The 24,207-nt window shown below is 39.5% G+C and overlaps 1 protein-coding gene across 2 annotated transcripts in view; it reads left to right on the forward strand.

Moving 5' to 3' along the window:
* Window positions 1-24,207, forward strand: part of LOC127425690 (receptor-type tyrosine-protein phosphatase U-like) — a 477,304-nt gene that overhangs the window by 276,833 nt on the left and 176,264 nt on the right. For both annotated transcript variants that reach the window (XM_051671910.1, XM_051671912.1), the window contains exon 5: window positions 6,693-6,808. In XM_051671910.1, coding sequence (XP_051527870.1) covers window positions 6,693-6,808 — 116 coding nt within the window. The remainder of the gene's footprint in view (window positions 1-6,692; window positions 6,809-24,207) is intronic.

Consider the following 24,207-nt stretch of genomic DNA (forward strand, 5'->3'; position numbering starts at 1 on the left):
AATAGTCTCTTCAAAGCAGAGATGAGGACACTGGCCCAGAGACAAAGCCAAAGCAGTGGGGTGAGAGGGATCTTTTCTACCAAAAGATTAGGCTAATATATTTCATAGAGTTCATTAGTCGAGGGCACTTGGATATTAATATTACAAGATAAGATCAACATTTGTTTTCAAGCGGGGTGACAGCAGTCCAGTTTTTGTGTTCGAATATTTTTACATTTGGAATATTTTTTTATTTTTTTATTTTTTACATTAAAATACATATGTATGGGACATAGGAGGACTTTTGACTGAGAACATATAGGTTACTGTATGGGGGTTCAGGGGTAACCCCAGAGAGAAAATTTAGAAAATGTAAAATTCTGAATGGACCATTTTAATATTTTCCTAAAGTGAGAATCTTCAATTTACATCTTAAAAATATGGTTTGCTTAACTTAAGTATAAATAGGCTGACTATGAAATAATGGGAATGATCTCATCAGAAGCAGAAAACTCTACTAGCCTGGCTAACTAATCATTTCTATTAATTATAACTAAAAATCATCTTTGATTAATTTTCACAAAAGTTTGTCATGAAAGGCATGTAACATGCTGATTAATAAAGCTACATTTAGACAGAAAAAGACATAAGTCTATAAAGGTGACACATGAACTTGTCCTGTCACAAACCTGCTTTAGAGTCATTTATCAGACAGATGAAGATAGTTTCACTTTGCTTTAATCTCATTTTCTGCAGTGTGTTATAGCGAAATATGCCAGTCTACATCTCCACTGCTGCTCACCGTGTCTCCGCTGCTGTTGTTAAAATAACCGCAACTGGAACTCTAATCAGGCTTTATGTGATGCCTTATGTATATCGCGAGGGAGAGAGGCAACATGCACGGAGCAGGAAATGAAGCATGTTCGGTGCTTGAGAAAAAGATGATATAGTGCTGATCGTCCCTGAGTTCTTGTGGTGTGTATAGCTCCATACATAGCATTGTTTTGACGCACTGCTCACTAAAACTGTAGAAGTGTTCAGATAGGACAACCGTTGTCATTATCTCGTGGTCCAGATGGAACCAAGCTGGGGTCTGGACTCGGACCGCGGTCTGCTAATTGTTGACCGCTGGTATATAGTTTACACAGTGACATTAAATTAGACATGGATAAACCCTGTAAAGACTGATGTATGAAAGAATAAAAAATAAAAAATAAAAAGTATTTTTTGACATTAAACTGTTTTTAGTACCATTAGACAAACTATAATATATATATATATATATATATATATATATATATATATAGGACTCAATGGGCTTTTCAGAGATACCAAATGTTTGAGAGTTTGGCCATGACAAGACAACTTCCTCTCCTTGGTCTATAAATATGGATTGAAATGTATCACAGTTTAATTCAGCACATCAAATACAATATGAATAAAATATTCCTTTTTTCAATAAATAATGTTTATCATATGAATTTTATGCACCAGACACTATATTGACATTTAAAAAAGGGAAATTGTAAAACATTTTTCGCTGGGTCTCAGGAACTTATGGTAAGATGACATCATAATAACATGTAAAATAATGAGATATGCAGGCTGCATATAAGAAAATACACAGAAATATTAGTTTACACTTTAAATATATCTTATTAAAAGTATATGTCAGAATTTCCAAAGCTCTGTGAATTTTTGGTTTTTGTTTTGTTGTTTTGTGGTGGGCATGAATGGAATGGTGATTGAGTGATATACCTCAAAAGGCTGTTATATCATATTTGATACATGGATTTCAAAGGGTTTTGTTTCAGTAAAATAATATACAAAATTTGGACCAAGTACAAGTTGCTTATATTCAGCAAATACTCATTTTAAAATATCAGTAATGATATAATCATTACTGTCACTTTTACTTTATTAAAATAAGCTGCCATTTATCCCAACATTAGTCACTTTTCACACAAGTCCGCCACCATTTTAAATAGATCGATATAAACATTGAAACCACTTTTTCACAAATAACCACTAGATGGTTCCATAAACATGTGAAACTTACATACCATAGATTGTTTGGCTCGTCAGCTTGAACAGAGATTGAAACATTAACCTTCCTTTTGATACACCTGGCGATATATGGTTAAAGAGTAAATGTTCAAAAACAGTTAATGTTGAAAATTTGAAAAGTTTCATCAGATGGTTACAATTTCGATGTAATGCTTACAAAATGGATGAAATATGTAGCTGAAACCAGTATGCATACTACCAGAGTAAAGAAGACCAAAAGATAGAAAGAGGGAGAGAGAGCGAGAGCGAGAGAAAGGGTAGATAGAGATGCCATTGAGAGCTGGAGTCTGGCCTGATGGCCTGTAAAGCCAAGCTTACACTACACAACTTGCAGTCAGCGCCCTGCAACTTATAGGACTGTAGTGTATCAACTTCACGACCATTCGTCCCCAACTGAGGCCATGTGTATACTGGTATTAAAATGCATTTTGGGTGATCCAATCACAAATGTACAAGTGAGACATCACCATTACACCTGGTCATCTCTTTTGACCACTTGTGTTCGAATTTGGAGGAGAGAGTCTCTGATTTCATGAGGACATACATCAGTAATTACGCCTGTTTTACTAAATGATAATAAAGTAAAAGACGAGAAAGAAAAGTGCTAAAAACCGGCGCAGTTTCTCTAAATTATATGTAAACATCACGTTTAGAGCAGAATTCTGAGTTATTTTAGTTCAGTAATTGAGCTTCTAGTGTACGTGCTGCTCATATGTGACCCGATTATGCATGTTTATGCATTCACTTTTTTACATTTTCCGATCGTACGCTTATTCCCTTGAAATCCGCACGGAACCACAGAAAAACTGGCCGTTACAGCTGCCCTTAGCATTGTCCCATTACAAACGGATCACCAAAAATGCATCTTAAAATTAAGATAACGAAATTCATTCACAAACTCGTGCAGTTTATTCTTAATAACATGTCAACAAACATGAAAGAGTGGCACTTTATTGCCACCATATGCAAAGGAAAAAATATATTAAAATAGCTGATAGTAATAAAAACAGCGTGTAGGGAGATGTGGGTGATGTTTTATTTTATTTTATTATTATTTTTGTCTCCTACACAATACCTTTCTCTCCTATTTCAACAAACATGAAAGAACGGCTTGCGTTGAAAATAATTAAGACAAAATTTTTTCGTCATCTGATTCTATATTTCATTGGCTGTGGCTCACTGTCATCTCTTGCTCGTCGAGACAGTGCACACACCAGACGTCTAGATATCAAGCAGTTTTGAAAGCTGTCGCAGCGTCTGGGACTAGTCTTGGCCTGTCACAGGAGTGCGCACACAACAAGACTGTTCATCGTGAGATCCGAGACTTCTTGCCGCAGACCAGTCACCGACTCAAAACGTCAAAGGAGACTAGCTTGAGTCATGTAGTGCACAGTAATCTTAACTCAGTCGCCCAACAGCAGGGCCCAAAGATTAGAGAGAAAGATCACAAGTTACAATCTGGTTTTATCCTTTCCTTGGCCATGTGACCAGAACTAGACCTGATACATTTTAACTGACCAATCAGCAGACCACACTGTAACCCCCACTGTACCGGAGTTGTGACCATTTGCACACCCCAAATACACAAACGCCACAGCCAATGGGCTGTTAGATCACTATTAGCACCCTCTGTCTGTCTTGGAATGCAAAAGGTCTCTTTCCTTAAGGAAATCGGGGTTGTAACACAAAAATATATTCTTTTTGTTAATTTCAACCATATCAACTTGAACTTGACAATAAAGTCATTTTAAACTGTTTCTTCAGTGTTTCTGCTTAAAAGAAACTGTTTGTTGCTTTAGTTAATTAAAGCAATAATTCCAGCCACAAGAAAAATTACACAAAAATACCCAGTTTGATCATCTGAAAAGGGGAGTTATATTTTCCCGGGTTTAGTGTAATGATTGGGGAAGCATTCACTGGCAACCAAATGTATATAACAAGATAAATGGCCATCTGAGTTTGAAAATGTTGGTGCTTATCTGATTTGCATGCACTGTAAATAAATAAATGTGATGAAAACGTCAGTGTCTACTACTGCATTATGCTTAAAATACAGAAGAAAGATTAATCTAACATGCTAAAACAATGAAAAAAATTACATTTAGAATAAAAGTTGATGTAAAACGGTCTCTTTAGACCTGACAGCTGCCTCACTGTTGTACATTAAAACGGAAGAAGACACACATAGTAAAGTGGCGTAGAACTGAAAAAACTGTTTAAAATGACTTAATTGTTTATTGTCAAGTCAGTTAAATAATTTATCAAATCTGGCAATTGTCCAGGTCCTTCATCAACACCCAATTGCAACACCTATTGGTGAAGCATTGTAGCAGCAAGTGAAGACTGTGCATCGGTAATCTACTGCTTTTCCTGCAATGCCAGGATGTACAAATTTACTGCTGAATTTTAACCAATTTTAGATGCAAATTTGCAAAGTGAAATGTAATGGACCGAATATTACCTGTCGAATAATAAAGATGAAGTTAGGAATATTTTGTAACTGAACTTTGGAAGGTGAATATTTATTATTGAATTTTTAATGATGAAATGTTGCGCATGATGTTTTTAATTTAAATATTCACATCTTAAAGGGACAGTTCACCCAAAAATGAAAATTCTCATTTACTCACCCTCAGGCCATCCCAGATGTGTATGACTTTCTTGCTTTTGCTGAATACAAATTATATTTTTAGAAAAATATTTCAGCTCTGTATGTCCATACAATGCAAGTGAATGGTGGCCAGAACTGTGACGCTCCAAAAATCACATAAAGGAAACATAATCAATGTCTTCAGAAGCAATATAATAGATGTGGGTGAGAAGCAGATTAATATTTAAGTCCTATTTTACTCTAAAGCTCCACTTTCACTTTCAGATGTGAAAGTGAAACTAAACAGGCTCCACATGTGACTTTCAGAAGTTAAAGTGAAGGTGGAGATTTATAGTAAAAAAAAAAAAGGACTTAAATATTGATCCGTTTTTCACCCACATCTATCATGTCGCTTCAGAAAACATGGATTTAAACACTGGAGTCATGTGGATTACTTTTATGTTTCTTTTTTGTGCTTTTTGGAGCTTCAAAATTTTGGCCACAATTCACTTGCATTGTATGGACCTCCGGAGCTCAAATATTTTCAAAAAATCTTTGTTTGTGTTCTGCAGAAGAAAGAAAGACATACACATCTGGGATGACATGAGGGTAAGTAAATGATGAGAGAATTTTAATTTATTGGTGAACTATCCATTTAAATATACAACCATGTGAAATTGCATCCCCAAAAAATGCAAGCACTGTTTATGCAATGTGCATCAGAGACAATTGTCATTACAGTACTTCTACAGAAAACGCCCGCTCAGCTCCGCTAAAAACACAGCAGTGTAAACGTACGTTAAATGTGACCGCGCCATAACATGATGACCATGTTTTTTTTTTATTTTGTTATTATTTTTACATTTTTATCCCCTTTTCTCCCAATTTGGAATGCCCAATTCCCACTACTTAGTAGGTCCTCGTGGTGGCGTGGTTACTCACCTCAATCCGGGTGGCAGAGGACAAGTCTCAGTTACCTCCGCTTCTGAGACAGTCAATCCGCGCATCTTATCATGTGACTCGTGTTGCATGACAGAGCGGAGACTCCCGCCCCATTGAGAGCAAGAATCACCAAAGACTCTACCCTCCCTAGCAACCGGGCCAATTTGGTTGCTTAGGAGACCTGGCTGGAGTCACTCAGCACAACCTGGATTTGAACTCGCGACTCCAGGGGTGGTAGTCAGCATCAATACTCACTGAGCTACCCAGGCCCCGATGACAAAGTTTTGAGAGACACCATTATTTAATTAATCTGAGGGAATAAATTCACTCAACTGTCAAATTAGTAAATTTTGGTAACATTTTACAGTAATATATTGGTACTTTAATATATACATTATAACATGATGGCCAAAAAACATGGTTATACCATGGTACATGTAAAAAAAAAAAAAAAAAAAAAAACAATATCGCCATGGTACATGTCCATGGTATTTACTTGTTAAAAAATAAAAAAAATAAAAAAATAAAAAATAAAAAAACAAAAATAACAACAAAAAAACAAAAGCAAAAACAAACGTGGTATTACCATGATACATGTAAAAAAAAAAAAAACATTGTATTGCCAAAGTACATTAAAAATAAATAAAAAAATACAAAAAAACATATGATTAAGTTATATGGCAACCATATGTTTTTGACATAACATGGTAATATTATGTTGTTGTTTTTTTTGTTTTTGTTTTTTTACATGTACTATGGTAATACCATGTTTTTTTGTTTTTGTTTTTTACATAGTAAAACATAGTAATACCGTGGTTTCCTTTGGACATGTACCATGGTGATATTATGTTATGTTTCGCGTGGTAATATCTTGTTTTTGGACATGTATTGTACCATGGTAATAAAAAAATGGTATTACCATGGTTCATGTAAAAAAAACTAAAAAATTTTTACAAAAAAAACTTGGTACAAGTCCAAAAAAACACTGTGGTACATGTCCAAAAACATGGCATTTACTTGATAAATTTCCAAAAAACAAGTATTACCATAGTACATGTCCATAAACATGGTAATACCATTGGTTAATAAGTGTTTGTTTGGCTCTTTTCCACAGATAAAGTGCCTCATTTCTCCAGATTGGGTGATGTGGAGGTGAACGCAGGACAGAATGCCACATTTCAGTGTATAGCCACTGGACGTTCGGTTAAGACCGACCCCTTCATGATGGAGGTGAGTGTGTGTGTGTGTGTGTGTGTGTGTGAGAGAGAGAATTTGGATTATATTTGGAGCTTTAATAGTGACCTTGAGTGAAAACCTATTAAAATTCTACAATGCACTTTCGGCTTAATTAAACAGAGGTAATTGCACTTTCTGGCCTTATTTGATATGTAGATGATTGTAATGCAAAGTTTTAACTATTTTTAAACTTCATCATAGCTGCATTACATGTCACTGATGGCAGAGCTCACTTTCAACTCAACACTTTTCAACCATTTTCATGCTGTATTCCACTAACACATACTCTTGTGCCAATAGGGCATTCTTACATTTTGTCTGTGCTGTTTTTATCTGCTGGTCTGTGTACACTATGGCTGTGCCAATACAAACATATACTGTATTGATAGATTGCAATAGTTCCCTATCAGTCACTCACTCGAAGTTGTGTCGATGTAGTGACACTAGTGGTCACCCTTGGGAGCCCTGAACACCTCTGCTTTTTGAAAAAAGGCCAATGGGAATTGGCGAGTGGAATTTGCATGCCACTCCCCCGGACATACGGGTATAAAAAGAGCTGGTATGCAACCACTCATTCAGATTTTCTCTTCGGAGCCAAACGGTTGCATTCAGTGCACTGAATTCAGTTCAAACTCAGTTCTCTTTACCATTCACCTAAAACTGCTGGATTTATGGTGCATTTCAGCGGCTTCTCCCCCTCTGCACCCGTGGAGTGCAGAGAACGCCCCTGGGCGCTTTGGCAGGCAATAGAGTATATTCTAAAAGAGTATATTTTCTTTCTAAAAGAGTGGCACATACAGAAACGTCTTTTTAAAGATGCCTTTCCGTTTGTGTGTTATTCCTGGTTGCGGTTGTTATCTCTCCGCTTCTGATGGCCACGATCGCTGTCTTACGTGTCTGGGCGCTGTCCATGCGGAGACATCATTCGTGGATGGCTCTTGTCCTCATTGCGAGAACATGACCATGGCAACGTTGCGGTCACGGCTTGCATTCGTAAGAAAGCAAGCCACCCCAGCGGCTTCCCGCCTCGGTCCTTCTACCTACAGATATGAGGCCGTGCTGGTTAGCACTGGGGGTGATTTGGGGACCTCAATGGGAGCACCTCCGCCGGGTAAACCCCCACGGACCTCCCATTCCCAGCATGCTCGCTTGCCCCGGTCGGGCTCTCGGATGAGACCGCCGGCTCGTCTCATGGCGAGTTCGACCTCTTATTCGGAGACCGGGAAGATGTTGAGTTATTGAGCGCAGCATCGGAGAGCGGGCTCTGACGTGGATACCTCAGCTGGACTCCCTCCTTCGGGTGTGGTCACCCTGTCTCAGGCTGACGCGGAGATGACGGACATGCTTTCCTGGGCAGGCTCGATTATTGGTTCCTGGGCTCAGAACGCTGCTCACGGCCGTGCCCCGCCCCAGTCCCTTTCTTCCCGGAAGTGCATGAGGAGCTGACAGGATCGTGGGGGGAACCTTTTATTGCCTGATACCAATCTTTCAGCTTCCCCGCCTTCACGGCTATGCGCCTCATGAACGAGCGCGCATAGCCGGTGCTGAACTGTCTGAAGGCGTTCAGACAGAAGACAGCTGTTCCACTGAAACTTTTTCAGAGGCTCCTGTGGCATATGGCATCCTCTGTGGATGCCACACCGCTCGGGTTGATGCATATGAGACCGCTTCAGCACTGGCTTCAGACTCGAATACCGAGATGGGCATGGCACCGCGGGACACATCATGTGGTCTTCACGCCGATCTGTCGCCGCCTCTTCAGCCCTTGAAACGACCTAGCATTTCTACGGGCAGGGGTTCCCCTAGAGTAGGTCTCCAGGCATGTCATGGTTATGACAGATGCCTCCAAGACAGGCTGGGGTGCCGTATGCAACGGGTACACAGCCGCTGGCTCCTGGACTGGCCCGCGGCTGTGTTGGCACATCAACTGCCTCGAGTTGTTGGCAGTACTGCTCGCCTGCGGAGGTTCTGGCCGTTGATCCAGGGCAAGCACGTGTTGGTCCGGATGGACAACACGGCGACGGTAGTGTACATCAACCATCAAGGTGGTCTATGCTCCCGTTGCATGTCACAACTCCTCAGCAGTGCCTCAAGTTGCTACAAGCCACTCACATCCCGGGCGACCTCAACATCGCAGCAGACGTGCTGTCACGACAGGTTACGCTCAGGAGAGAATGGAGACTCCACCCCCAGGTGGTCCAGCTGATTTGGAGTTGATTCGGTTGAGCACAGGTAGACCTGTTTGCTTCCCAGGAATCCTCCCACTGCCCGCTTTGGTACGCCCTGACCGAAGCACCCCTCGGTATAGATGCGCTGGCACACAGCTGGCCCCAGGGACTACGCAAATATGCATTTCCCCCAGTGAGCCTACTTGCACAGACCCTGTGCAAGGTCAGGGAGGACGAGTAGCATGTCATCCTAGTAGCACCCTACTGGCCCACCCAGACATAGTTCTCGGACCTCACGCTCCTCGTGACAGCCCCCCACCTGGCGAATTCCCCTGAGGAAGGACCTTCTTTCTCAGGGAAAGGGCACCATGGCACCTAATGGCACCTCTGGAATCTCCACGTCTGGCCCTTGGACGGGACGCGGAAGACCTAAGTGGCCTACCACCCGTGGTGATAGACACGATCACTCAGGCTTGGGCTCCCTCTACGAGGTGCCTGTATGCTTTGAAGTGGCATCTGTTCCCTAAGTGGTGTTCTTCCCGACGCGAAGACCCTCAGAGATGTGCAGTCGGAAGGTGCCTGGAGTTCAGTCTGGGCTACTCTCACATGATCCTGAGACCCCGACCGGGCTATGTGCCCAAGGTTCCCATGACCCCATTTAGGGATCAGGTGGTGAACTTGCAAGCGCTGCCCCAGGAGGAGGCAGACCCAGCTTTGGTGTTGCTGTGTCCAGTTTGTGCTTTACGCATCTATTTGGATCGCACACAGAGCTTTAGAAGCTCCGAGCATCTCTTTGTCTGCTTTGGTGGACTTTGGTGGCTCCTCTGCCCCCGGTCACCATGCTTGTAGAAACTCCTCCCCCCTCAGGTAGGACCTACCATGCGACTTCTCCACATGACATACTTCCGATAAGACTCGGTAGGACAATGTGATATATTTCCACTTGAAATACCCCCCGTGGTCTCCGCGGTGTCTTCCCCTTGAGAGTGACACCCCCCCAACGTAGACATTTATGGTCCCCAGTCGGTTAACAAATTACACTCTTTTTGGGGAGAAAAAAAGAGGAAAAGAGGCCACGGCTGGGCTAGCCTGTCCCTATTTGTTGGGCAGTCGACTTGTTCCCGAAGGACCATTTGAAGCTCATAAGAGCGTTGAGGGAGGTTACGTGATGGCCTGGTGCGCTGGCTACGAGGCACACAGCGGTCTGGCCATCTCGTACCACCAGTCCAGGTAACACAGTTCAGCTAGTTGTGGTGTTTTTTATAGGGACCTCTATTGTCACTACATCGACACAACGTCTAGTGAGTGACAGATAGGGAAGGTCTTGGTTACTTTCATAACCTCCATTCCCTGATGGAGGGAATGAGACTTTGTGTCCCTCTTGCCACAACGCTGAACTACCCGCTGAAATGGCCGGGACCTTGTCTCGGTTCCTCAACACAAAACCTGAATGAGTGGTTGCATACCAGCTCCTTTTATACCTGTATGTCCGGGGGAGTGGCATCAAATTCCACTCGCCAATTCCCATTGGCCTTTTTTCAAAAAGCAGAGGTGTTTAGGGCTCCCAAGAGTTACCCTTAGTGTCACTACATCGACACAATGTCTCATTCCCTCCATCAGGGAACGGAGGTTACGAAAGTAACCAGGACATTGTCCTCTGTCAAGGTCAAGTAATAGAGAGAGTGAGGACTCAATTGCAGGGGAACAAAAATGGTAAAGAACCCCAATGTGCAAACACAGTCCAGGGAGCTGGAGGAAAACAAGAGCGGACTGGTTGGAGACAGGGGTCGAGAAGAGGGCTGTACAATCAGTCAGGCAGGGAGAGTCAAGCAGAGAACATGTGTGCTGCAAGACTGCAGATACAGGTGAGAGCTGGAGAGTTGGGTGAATGAACAGACATAGGCTAGGATCCAACTCTCTCGGGGAGGGAGGAAGATGAGTCAGACCACCAGGAAGGACTGGAGAGGGAAGTCTCGCCGGCCACCTGGGTGAGAGCCAGCAGGGACACATGAGTGAGGCACAAGGGCAGGAGCCAACAGACTAGACCAACAAAGGGAGATCACCAAACAGGATCCTAGACAGGGGAATAAACCACTGCGAACATGAAGCGATGGACTGACGTTAGTTACGTTGATATCATAAACTATGAGTTGTTATGATGGAACAACTGCACAAGTTGAACCTGAACTCAATTTTACTCCAACTAACACTTAAGATGGTTGCTCTTATCCATATTGAATTGCTTGTTTTAGTCCTTTTTACATTGCTTCTTATTGAGACTGGAACCAGAAAAAAGTCCAGTGGCACTATGGCTGCGCCCACCGGTTAGATTCATATTATTTCATACTGTTTAATTAATGTAGAAACAGGTCGTCTAAATAAGAGCAAATGCTGAAACTGACATTTCTCAGAGCTGCATCTGTGAGAGAGACTGAAACTGACCATTGCATCACGTCTCGTAGTTTTTTAGCATCTTGTGCCATTCAGCATTGAGTGTTGCATTTTTAAGGTGGTGTATTAGGTTAACCTCCTGAGATACAAGCGTGACTGCTGTGTGCATTTTCCATTTCACTTTTTGATTTGTACCTAGTAGCACCTAATAAACATGAAAAATAGCAAATAGTTTTCCTAAAAATTGATGTCCATATACAGTATGTGACTAATGACTAATTTGTGAAATTTTAAATAACACTAAGCTATAGAAAGTCAGATTTTTTTTTTAATAAAATTGTTTATTATGTTTCCAGGAGTGTTGGTTATTCATGTTGCGACATTACAGACATTACAGCTGATTTTCTGTAAAGCTACTTTGGATAAAAGCACAAATAAAAATCGATTCAATTTCAAATTATTTGACTTTTATGTTACTATGTTTTTTGTATTTGTTTTTTGTTTTGTTTTTTTCTACTTTGGCAACAAAATCTCAATGTTCTCTCTTTGCACTGTCAAACAAACAAGTGATAGCCAGTGCTGAAGCATTTTACCAATCAGAAATTAGCATAATTAATTGTATAAGTAATGGCCAGCATCATCCAATCACTGCCAACCATGTTAAAATAAAAATATACATTATACATTCTGAATCTATGTACTGATTACCATTGTCACATGTCTGACAAACATGTTGAGTGATCCATACATCATCTGCAGCCTGAAACTGAACTTTTGATTGGACGTTTGGATTGAATGCACTTACAGTAGATGCATAGAGAGGGATAGGATGGTCCCTTGTTCCCTATTTAGTGAATGACTTAACCTCCAGTGTGCTGTCTGTCTGTACTGGTCTCAGAACAGTCCTTAATATACCTTATTTTCATCCTAACTCCATATAAAGCTTCTGAAAGCAAAATGTTTTCTCAATGTGAAAATGCACAGTCAGTATAAGATTTCTAATGAAAACCTTGTGCTATTGTACACTATAGTGTACATTGTGAACAGCAGTGTGGCGTTTCGCGATATATCGCTCAGATAAAAAATAAAAAAAGGCATATTGGATGAAACTAGAGACTCTAATCTTTTGACTCAAACAGGTTTCAGTGTAAAAACTTAATTAGGTTTCTTACCAGATGTAGTTTTGTTGGCGTCTCTCCCAAAGATAAACTTCAAAGAGTCTCCTGAACTGAGATCAGTCAGTTTAAATCAAATTAATTTATGCATTGCGTATAGTGATGTCAAAATACAATGTATGCAGGGGTGCACGACATTAAAACAGTTCAAATTAAAAATAAAAAATACAAAAATAAAAACATTCCGAGACCCCTGCATTCTACTCTATTTTGTTGTGCTCCATCTAGTTGTTTTTGAACGCAGGAATGGCCCTCTTCAATGGTTTAAGATCAAAGTCTATCCCAGCATTACCACATACTGGACCTGTTCTAGGGATTTGCAAAACTATGCATTTTTTAAATTGACGGTTGCTGGAACGACTAGTCAGTAAGTCAGTCTCAAGGATTATCTGTATAATTAGGCATGTTTCAGGGTCACCTGCTGGGGGAATTTACATAAGATGCATTCTTGCAATCAAAAACAGCTAGACAGAATCAGAAGAACATAGGATTCTCAAGACATATCGTTAAATTGCAAAAAAAAAAAAAAAAAAAACACAATGCAAGACTAGACACAAAACCCGGAGACATCCATCTTATAGAGTATGGCTGTAGCGGTGGTGCTTTAAAGGGGATGAATGTTACCCCTTTTACAATATACGATCAAAGCGTAGGCTGGGCTCAGAGGCCTACAATCAAACCTGTGTGATCTGCATTTGTGCTGCTGTTTAACAGCAAAGAGGGATTGAAGCGGTTGTCATAATGAACCAGCTGCTCAAATAGTCTTTTCAACATCAAAATATCTCTATTTTTTTGTTACAAACATTCAAACAATCACCAAATAAAAGTTTAAAGCCTTTACCGTCAGAGCTGACTGTTTTGATGCAGTGATGCGGCCATGTTTTCTGATGTCAAACATAGAATGTATTTACTAGTTAGTCCACTTAGCCTTTTCCCATTCCGTCCATCACTCATTCTCACCACTTCCGATGCAACAAGTGGAAGGGCTAGGTTTTTAGAACCATCTATGCTTGTAGAACTCAGAATCCCATGCTGCATTGCAATGTAAACAACTTACAAACATCTTATCTATCAAAATCAATCATTATTAACATCTAAAAATAGACGTTTGTTGGACAACTATTCGACTAGTGTTCCATTGTGACCCATTCCTAGTCTGTTCTCAGTTTGATATGATAATTTAAGGTCTGAACCATTTGCCGCTTTGGGGTGTGGATTCTTGTCTTACCAACCATTTCACTCTGTCATTGGTGTTGTTGAGCTTCAGTATAATTCCATTACTCTGGAAAGGTCAGACAATTTTGAACTCAATTGTGTTCAGAACAGTCCAGCAATAAGGCATGCTACAGCTGTATGAATTGAAAATCCAGCTTCTACCATTTTCTGCAAGGAATCTATACATGTTGCAATCAGTGGCTCTGTCAGATTTTCACCATATTTACCACACAATTCTCCTATAGTTTATTCTATGAGTTGTTTGGTTTTAATTCTGCACCTAAAGAAGTAATTTGCATTTTGTAGAAGTTTTTTTTTTTTTTTTTTTTTTTAACTTTGTAAAATGTATAAATACTACTTGCCACTGTTTCAGTGAATATGGTACACTTTGGTGCTTCAAAGCAATAGAGGCACAAATTAATGATTTTGCAATCTATGTTGGATTGGATATATATTAGTTAGATTAATTATCTGATAATTATATTAAATATATGATAAATAAACTACTATTTGCATAAGATTAACATAACATGAAACCTTGCTAGTTTTAAATTAGGCTTGGGATTGATGCATTTTTCACGCATATATATTGGGATTTTTTTTTTCAGATATAAATAGGGCTGCTCATTGCACAATAGTTTTCTGTCTTTTCAAACATATTTTTTCAACACAACTTTGGTAAAGTGTCTTATCATCTTTTGATAAGTTGTCAGGGTAAATTAAAGGAGGTCGCACACCGATGCATCTAGCAGACAAGATGGCACATTCTAAAATTTGTAACAATATAAAATCTTTCATATAGCCTACACCAGGGGTTGGCAACCTATGGCACCAATGCTGGCACATGGAGCGGTAATCACTGGCATGCCAGCAACAGCGAGAGAGGAGTAGACAATTTTATTTCTATAAATTATGCAAAAAAATTTTTGTTTTTTTTTGCTTTCAGAACAACACGTGATATAATAAAGAAAACACCACTATTAATCCTTGAGATTTCCAACCCAGCCTACAGGTACACTCTCCTTGAACCATGGTCACACTCAAAATTACATTAAAGACCCCCTCCAGTGAAAATCAAGTTTTTAACCTTGTTTTAACCTTGTTTACATGTCCATATGGCATTTTTTTTTTTAATATGCTAGAAAACATACCATGAGTGAAATCAGCAGTCAACGCCATGGCTGAGCATTTTCGCCTTGGAACTGCAGTTTACCAAAGACAGTCTCAAAAACACGGATTCAGACAGCCAGGGTTTCATACATCACAAACCTAAGGAACCAATCCCGTCAACTTGCGGGGTGGGGCTTTCCATATCAATAGCATACACTACGGCAAAGCAAGGGGTATCAGGAGAAGCAAGGTGTAGCTACGTATCGGTATTTTGCAAGACATGTTCTGTTATCGGATGCAAAGTTGCAAAAGGACAAATGGTGAGCCTTCATGTATTACCAAAGGATCTGAAAATCAGAGATAAATGGGTGCAGTTTATTTGGAAAAATCGTAATGCCCCAACAAATCTTCCAGAGAAAACTCAGGTTTGCAGTAGTCATTTTCCAGAGAACAGTTTTGAAAATTTTACCCAAAAACAGATGGGTTTTGCCACTAAACTTATATTGAAGCCCAACGCGTTTCCATCAATTTATCCTGGGGACAGAGCGAGCCCGAGCTGCAGGCGAGCAGTGCAGGGGTGAGTGGAGATGGAATATGACTAATTTGCATATTCAAAGATCCTTGCATACTAAATGAGGCAAATGTGTAGAGTTATATCCAAGCCACTTTATGGCATGAAGGGATTATTTTCATGGCACAAAAAAAAAAAAAAAAAAAAAAAAAAAACCTTTTAAATATATAATTTTGATTAACAAAGATGAGTTTTTAGGGGTTAAACAAGTGACTGGAGTCTATTGAAAATAAAAATTAAACCTGGAAATAAAGTGTTAGGATTTTGCAGGTGCGATTCACCGAAAAGGGCTAAATCGCCACAGCCATTGACCAGAAAATTTAAAAATGGCACTCCATGTCAAAATGGTTGCCAACCCCTGGCCTACACCATGTATTTTCAGTTAAAAATATGTCATTTTGTGGTTTGACAGCTTGAATGAAAGACTATTCAAGGCTACATACAGAAAAATTGCATAGTAAACGTTGTCATTCCTAATCATTCAGTTTGCACAGATACACCAGTTTCATACACTAACCTGCAAACTCATTGACACCACTTTGTTCATTCTTGAAGTATAAAAACCTTCTTAACTTTGGACTGGCTTCTGCTGATCATTCAGTTTGTGCAGTTACACCAGTTTCATACACAAACCTGCAAAATCATCGACACCACTTTGTTCATTCTTGAAGTATAAAAACCTTCTTAACTTTGGACTTCCTTCTGCTGCGCCACATCAGCTCGTCCTGTGTGTGTGATACCGGTGCTTTTCCTACCCTCAACCCAGCTTCAGTAAATGTTATAACACCCTCTTGTGGTCTCCCAACACTGTTACGCCACACTATTAAACAGAAGGCCAATTGAGTGAATTGGAAAGCATACAAATTAGACTTCTAATTTAAATGTTTGCAAATTTTAATATATTGATGCCTCAAAAATACATCAATAAAATAACCAGGGGTGGTAGTCAGTGTCATTGCTCGCTGAGTTACCCAGGCCCCCAAAACGGCACATTTTTAGGATGTAGTATCAAGTGAACAGTAGTTGAAACCAGGTCACGAGATCCCTGCATTCTGCTGTGCTTCGTCCAGCTGTCAAGAACGCATCCTTTGTGAGCAGCTTTCATTCTGTGGCTGCACTGCTTGTAAGGTTTGTTAAGGAGCGCTGACTGCCCCCTTCTGACGTGGCTTGTAAAAACACAAAATTACATGTACTTCAAGCTTGAATTGCTCTGATGGTAGGGAAATATGTACTACGGAAATTACGAATTTAAAACGACAGCCCTAGTTATTTTATAAGTACATTACCCTACCAAAAAGTACTGTGGTGACACCATGGTACAGGAATGCTGGTAAATGGGATGGTAATACCAGGGTACTTTGATATTTACCATGTATTAAAAAGTGTACATGTACAGTGGTATTTACATGGTACTCTATGGTATTTCTACGAATACCATAGTACATGTCCAAAAAGCCATTGAAGCAACTTTGGCATGAGAATGACCTTTGATAACCTTCAAGTTCAAAGTTTTTTGTTTGTGTTAATTTGGCACTACGTACACTTATGCAGAAATACAACAGCTAATGTGCACACTTGTGTTGTGATGTCCTCTTATTTTGCCACTGAAATCCTTGCATATTTAAAAGCGAAGTGTGTAAATTCTGCACTGTCAGTGGTACCAAACGGAACTGACAAAATAATCATTTTCTAATAAGTTTCCTAAACACTCCTAAAGCACCTTCTGCCTCGCTTCCATCTGTCATTGTTTTAGTAGTCCCACCCCGAAACTCACACCATTTGTTAAACCAGATTTTGACATGCTGGTCTGCTCAACACTCTGCATAGCCAAAAAAAAAAAACATTCTTAATTTTTAAGGGTGGTGTTATAGATTGCAATCTCAGATTTCAGAACGCAACAATGATCAAGCTTACGTACCTATAAGCATTTGTGTGTAGTTGAGTATGTTTCAGGCCTTAAAGGAATATTCCGGGTTCAATACAAGTTAAGCTCAATTGACAGCGTTTGTGGCATAATGTTGTATTTACCATACATTTTTATTTCTACTTGTCCCTCAATTTAAAAAAAAAAAGCCAAAATCTGGGTGCCAGTGAGGCATTTACAATGTAAGTGAATGGAGCCAATCCGTAAACGTTAAAATACTCACTGTTTCAAAAGTATAGCTACAAGACATAAACAATATGCATCTTATTGCAAACAATATTTTAATGTGATAAAATCATTTACCAACCATTTTTGTGTAAAGTTATATCCAATTTTCTTACAATGACTTTGTTGTGTTGCTGTTTAATATCTCCATTACATAGCACAATAATGCTCATGTGGTTTTGCTGGTCAAAACTTCTTTTGATCTGAAACAACATCACCGATTACACCATATCCCGGTCGCGCCTGTCCTGAAACTGACCTGGTATCTTCTGTCATGTGATGGTAGATTCGCAGTGCAGATTCTTTAATTGATGTGTCTGTTTTGATACGGTTGGCTTTGAGCGAATCCTCATTGGACCAAGATTATCTCTCTGCTCTGTTCTCACTGCAGTTTAAATAGAACAAACAAATCTGTGTGTGCACATCACTGCTTCACTAGTCTCTGCCTCCTCCACACTCCTCTGAGACTGAGAAGAATAGTTCAAAACATGTGCTGACATTAGAAAGTTTGCTTCCCACTTCAATTGATGTGTATTATTTATTCTGGCAAACTGCTGTGACCGTAAGGCACAGTGCTCTGATGCGTAAAATGGTGATATTTACATCATTTGTGTAACTGCTAGCCGTTCCAGTTTTATTTTGTGTTTTGCTTAACCAGCATCATTGCAGTTTCAAAGCAATTCAGAAAAGATTAAAGGTCTTCAAATGCACTTTCAGTCTTGTGTATCAATGAATGCTTAAAGCATGTAGGGTTTCATGTTGTAAGGTGTTTTGAACTAACTGAGAATTAAAGGAATAATTACCCAAAGATGTTAATTCTGTCATCCTTTACTCATGCCATTTTTCTTCTATAGAACACAAAAAGAGATGCTTTGAAGAAAGTCCAAGATTATGTTTTACATAAAATAAAAAGTTAATGGGAATGGCAGCTGTCAAGCTGTAAAAATGACAGAAAAGCAACAATAAATATGACTTGTGCACTATAATTTAAGTCTTCTGAAGTAATACAGAAGCTTTATGTGAGGAATATAAAACAATTATTTGCTGCAGCTCTCAAATCTTATCCGCATTCATTGCAAAAAAGCATTTTCTTACTGAGCATTTTTGTCTTTTTTTTCCCCAGTAAAAATATCTAAACATTCTTAAAAAAAAATACATTTACTTAAGCAGCAAAATGACATAAGATATTTTGTCTTGTTTTGAGAGAAGTCTAAGAAAATGTAGTAACATGCATGTTTAAAAAAAAATAAAAAAAAAATAGCTATGGGGTAAGAAAAATGCCAGTTGGCATTGGTTTCTTCTGGTTCTAAGCATAAACACCATTAAATCTGTTAAATTTATCTAAAAACAAGATTGAAGGCCTTTGCACACCAGAGGGGATGCTGTAATGCGAAATGTGGTGAAAAAAGAGAGGCACATTCATGTCTTTACAATAGGTGGTGCTAATCAATAAGCAATTTTACCCCTGTACAGAAAGTGGTGCAAAGCACCTTTCAGCTGGTTGGCCCTTCTTTGCCCATCACGGATGAGTAGAACTACTTTGTTCAACAGTAAACAACCAATGCAAGTAAATTTAAAGGAAAAAATGCAGCAGTGTGGAATACATTATGAAGACAATACATGTAAGATCAGAGCAATATCATTTGTATGTTAAGAGAAGCCATATTATATACGCCGATCAGCCACAACATTAAAAACTCCTGCATACGATTGTGCAGGTCCCCCTCGTGCCGCCAAAATAGTGCCAACCCACTGCTATTCTCACCACAATTGTACAGAGCGGTTGTCTGAGTTACCGTAGACTTTGTTAGTTCGAACCAGTCTCATCAATAAAGCATTTCTGTCCACAGAACTGCCGCTCACTGGATGTTTTTGTTTTGTTTTTGGCACCATTCAGAGTAAATTCTAGAGACTGTTGTGCATGAAAATCCCAGGAGATCAGCAGTTACAGAAATACTCAAACCAGCCCGTCTGGCACCAACAATCATGCTACGGTCCAAATCACTGAGATCAAATTTTTTCTCCATTCTGATGGTTGATGTGAACATTAACTGAAGTTCCTGACCCGTATCTGCTTGATTTTATGCACTGCACTGCTGCCACACGATTGGCTGATTAGATAATTGCATGGATGATTATTGGTGCCAGACGGGCTGGTTTGAGTATTTCTGTAACTGCTGATCTCCTGGGATTTCTCATTAACTCAGATAACCACTCTGTAGAATTCTTATTTAGCACTATATTTACTAAGCCGCGAGGGTTCAGGGGAGAGTGGAGGGTTCCACTCTATCCTGACGCTCGCGGCCGCCCAGGAAAACATGTCCGTCATTTCGGCATCGGCCTGTGACTGGGCAATCGTCCCCAAAGGGGGAAGCCCAGCTGAGGCTTCTGCGTCCGACTGGACAAGCCCGCTCTCCAATGCTGCGCTCGAGAGCTCATCATCTTCGTGGGCTCTGAACAAGAAGCCAGACTCGCCATGAGACGAGCCAGCGAACTCATCCGGAAGCCTGATTGGGGCGGACGAGCATGCTGGGTAATGGGAGGTCTGCGGGGGGATACCCGGTGGAGACGATCCCATTGGGGTCCCCAAATCGCCCCCAGTGCTAGCCGCGCTGGCCTCATACCCGTAGGTAGAAGGACCGAGGCGGGGAGCCGCCGCGACTGCAACGTTGCCATGGTCATGTTCTCACAATGAGAACATGAACCATCCACAAATGCTGCCTCCGTGTGGGTCGCGCCCAGACATGAAAGACAGCGATCGTGACCATCCGAAGTTGAGAGATAACGACCGCAACCAGGAATAACACACAATCGGAAAGGCATCTTTAAAAAGACGTGTCTTTGAAAAGACGTTCCGTGTGTGCTGCTCTTTTAGAGAAATATATACTCTTTTATAGGAAAAAAGCTCTTTCAGAAAATATACTCTCTTGTTTTCTGCCGAAGCGCCCAGGGGCGTTCTCTGCAGTGCACCAGTGCAGAGGAGGGAGAAGCCGCTGAAATGTGCCATCAGATCCAGCAGAGGTGAATGAACAGTAGAATTCAGCTCAATGAGCATGATCGTTCGGCTCCGAAGAGAAAATCTGAATGAGTGGTTGCATACCAGCTCCTTTTATACCCGTATGTCCGGGGGAGTGGCATGCAAATACCACTCGCCAATTTTCATTGGCCTTTTATCAAAGACCAGAGGTGTCTCAGGCTCCCAAGAGTGATCCCTAGTGTCACTACATCGACACAACGTCGAGTGAGTGACAGATAGGGAACTGATAATATGTTAAGAAGAAGGAAATAACTGTACAAAAAGTAGTCCAGCAACCATGGATGGCATGTGCACATTATTAATCGCATTTTCTCACAAAAGGCCGAATCAAACTTATTGTACATAGAGTGCTTGGTGAATATGACATTTACTCAGCGCACATGAAGCACTTTTACTTTAAGGTTTAACTCACGCGTTCGTGTGGATCCAGCGCAAGCAGCAGTCTCCTGACAGTTTAAATGGGCTGAATCACCTGCTTGGATTGTCACAAACGGACCATCATGATTTGTGAATTAGAGGAACTTTTGATCTTGATCCTGAAGTTTTGATTGTGGTTGATTGGATATGCGCTTCAAAGAAGATATTAGAAGAGCGCTCAATGGGAAGAAATGGCTGGATTTTTGTGAGGTTCGTGAATTACATCTGTTTAAATGAAATATCTGAATTTTGCAGACAGTATATGATAGTTGCCTTTTTATCATTAGACAAGAAAGTTAAAAGTTACAAGGAAATGCTGAGGAGATGACAGAAAACGTGCTTTAGAGGAAGAAATATGAAAGCTTCACATGACGCTGGATTTCCTAAAGTTTTGTGAGGTTTGTTTATTACATCTGTTTAAATGAGATATCCACATATTTGCAGATGGTATATGATATTAGTTTTATTAATATTTGCCTTTTTATCAATAGAAAAGACAGTTAAAAGTTACAGGGAACTATTGAGAAGGGAGAGAGAGAGTGAAACACACCAGCACTTTAACTTTATGAGCTCAGGAGCGTCTCTGATATGCAGAACATTCAAATCAGACTGTTTTGCACATCGGTCTATTATTGTAGTAACACGGTGAGTAAAAAAACAAAAAACAAAAATTAACTGTGGCTGGTCGTTTACATGCCTCAGAAACTTAACATGCAAGCAGGCGATTCTCAGTGCCCTCGCAGCCCTAAGAAAGAAATCATCCAAACCGGAAAATTTAACGGCTGATGCGATAATTAAGAAATTCCGAATATCGGCCAATTTATCGGCCCTCGGCAATATATCAGTCGACCACTATTCAAAACAGCTTTCTGTGCTTTAGCGCCACCAGTTACGCTTGTTTTGGTAACTGCATCAGTTCCTGACAAGTTATCCAAAGTTCTTCGCCAGGCGAAGAAAAAGAAAATCGTCACATTCACTGTAAAAAAAAAAGAAAAGAAAAAAGATTGCTTTGTCGGCTAGCGAATGTTTGCTTTAGGTGTGAATTGGCTTCATAGGTTTCTATTCAAAATGTTAATCGCAGTGAGAAATCATGGCAAACATTTGCGTTTGATGTGCAAAAGCTTTAAATATTTTGTTATTCTGATTCTCATGATTTATTTTTTTTGTTACAAGACAAAAATACTCAGAAAGAAAATAATTTTTTGCAGTGTTCGAGCAGATTAAAATGTGAATTTGTCAAGATGAATCGCGTTAGGTGATGAAACACCCGAGAACAAGTGTCGCTTGGCTTCCATGATGTTGAACCTGCTGCAACGCGACTTGATGCATTATATTTGAATGATCGCAAATGACATTTGAAAGCTACATTGGGGATGATTATCAGAGAATAATGATTCAAACTGATTATCTGTTTCTCACACAAACTACCATATAACTTCAGTAGACTTGATTAGGGTTCCCATCCATCCTGGAAAACCTGGAATTTTGCAATGCAGTTTTCCAATCATGGAAAATTCGTAGAAAATGAGAAAAATACCTAAATGTCCTAGAAAACATTTTTTTTGTCCTGGAAAGTATTTTAGTACAATGAAACTGTTTGATGGTGTCACTAACAGGTTTGTGCTATGTACAAAAAGATAGTACGATTGGGACTCAGGATGGGTGTCAAATACACAAATTTGTATCGTTTTGTCACTGCCGGCAGCTGTGCATTGTGAAACAACATCAACGGTTGACTGTCATAAACGAAGCCCTGTCATGTACATTCAATGATGATGGTCGGACTGCTGATTTTTAAAAAATGAATTCACACCCAGAGGTGGTAGTGTGATGATGCTGCTTTTACGCCTATAGATTTGAATACATTTTTAATAATTCAGTGATCGGAGTCTACTTATACTGCGGTTACCACATGTAGGGCCCTATGATTTCTGCAATGCGGAAAACACGGACAGAATCACTAAATCCAATCATAAAAATGGCATTAGCTGTAGAACACAGAATGTCAAGGAATTTGATATGTATTTGGGACAAAATGTATGTTTAAATGCACAATTAATCAAATTAAAATCACAATATATGTTCTAGATGATTATTAAACTGCAAAATGTTGCGATTTAATTGAACAAATATATAATCTATATGTGCTGCACGCTTTAAAATGAATGTGTTAAGGCCAGCCGCTCGTACACTGATAAACACCTCATCATGAGTGTTTAGTAGAAGACAGTGAGCAAAGCACTATGAAGCATGCAGCACATAAAGACTATATATATATTTAATTAAATCACAGCTTTTGGGGGATTAATAATCACACTGGGCCTGGACAAATGTCCTTGAAATGTCCTGGAAAATTGTGCCTTGAAAAAAGTGGGAACACTGAAAATGTTGCACTAGTGGTATGGAATATTTTATGTAAATCTAGTTTTTTTTTTGTTTTTTGTTTTTGTTTTTTGTCATCTTTGGAAAAGTGCAGCGTGAGCATTCTACTACATTCCTTTTTTTTTTTTTTTTTTGGGTTCTACGGAACAATGTCAAACAGATTTGGAATGACATGAATATAGAATTTTAATTTGTTTCTTTTCTTTTTTTATTTATTTTTATTTAAATTTTTTATCACGTAAAGTATCCAAATTTTACAACATCTGTATATGACATTTGTCACTTTTACAGCCTTTCCAACCTACAAATATCTTTATTGGGATTACTCAACTAAAGCAGAGAACATTTATCTCGAAAACAAGAGTAACAGGTTTCTAAAGTGACAAATTCCTCACATATAAAAACAATTAAATGTATCTCTTTAAGTCATTTTCAGTTTCAACACAAAAAACTATGTACAAAGAAGGGGAAGGGGGTCACAACAATCACAGATGCTCATACAAAATACAATCTACAGGAAAAAAGTATTTGGTTCAATAGGGGTTATATACTTAATCTATTTGGACCAGTAATCAACAAATCTATCTCTCTGAAAGTTCACATAAAATGTAATTTTCTCCATGGTAAAAAATATTTTCTTCAATCCAATCCTGCATTGTGGAGGCTTAGGTTTATACCAACATCCGGTTATAACTTTTTTGCTTGATGCAAGAAGTATTCTAAACATATATTTGTTCCTACTTTCTGTTTCTTTTCTAATATCTCTGTTGACTGACAG

This window comes from Myxocyprinus asiaticus, chromosome 34 (assembly GCF_019703515.2).
Source record: "Myxocyprinus asiaticus isolate MX2 ecotype Aquarium Trade chromosome 34, UBuf_Myxa_2, whole genome shotgun sequence".
Lineage (NCBI taxonomy): Eukaryota > Metazoa > Chordata > Actinopteri > Cypriniformes > Catostomidae > Myxocyprinus > Myxocyprinus asiaticus.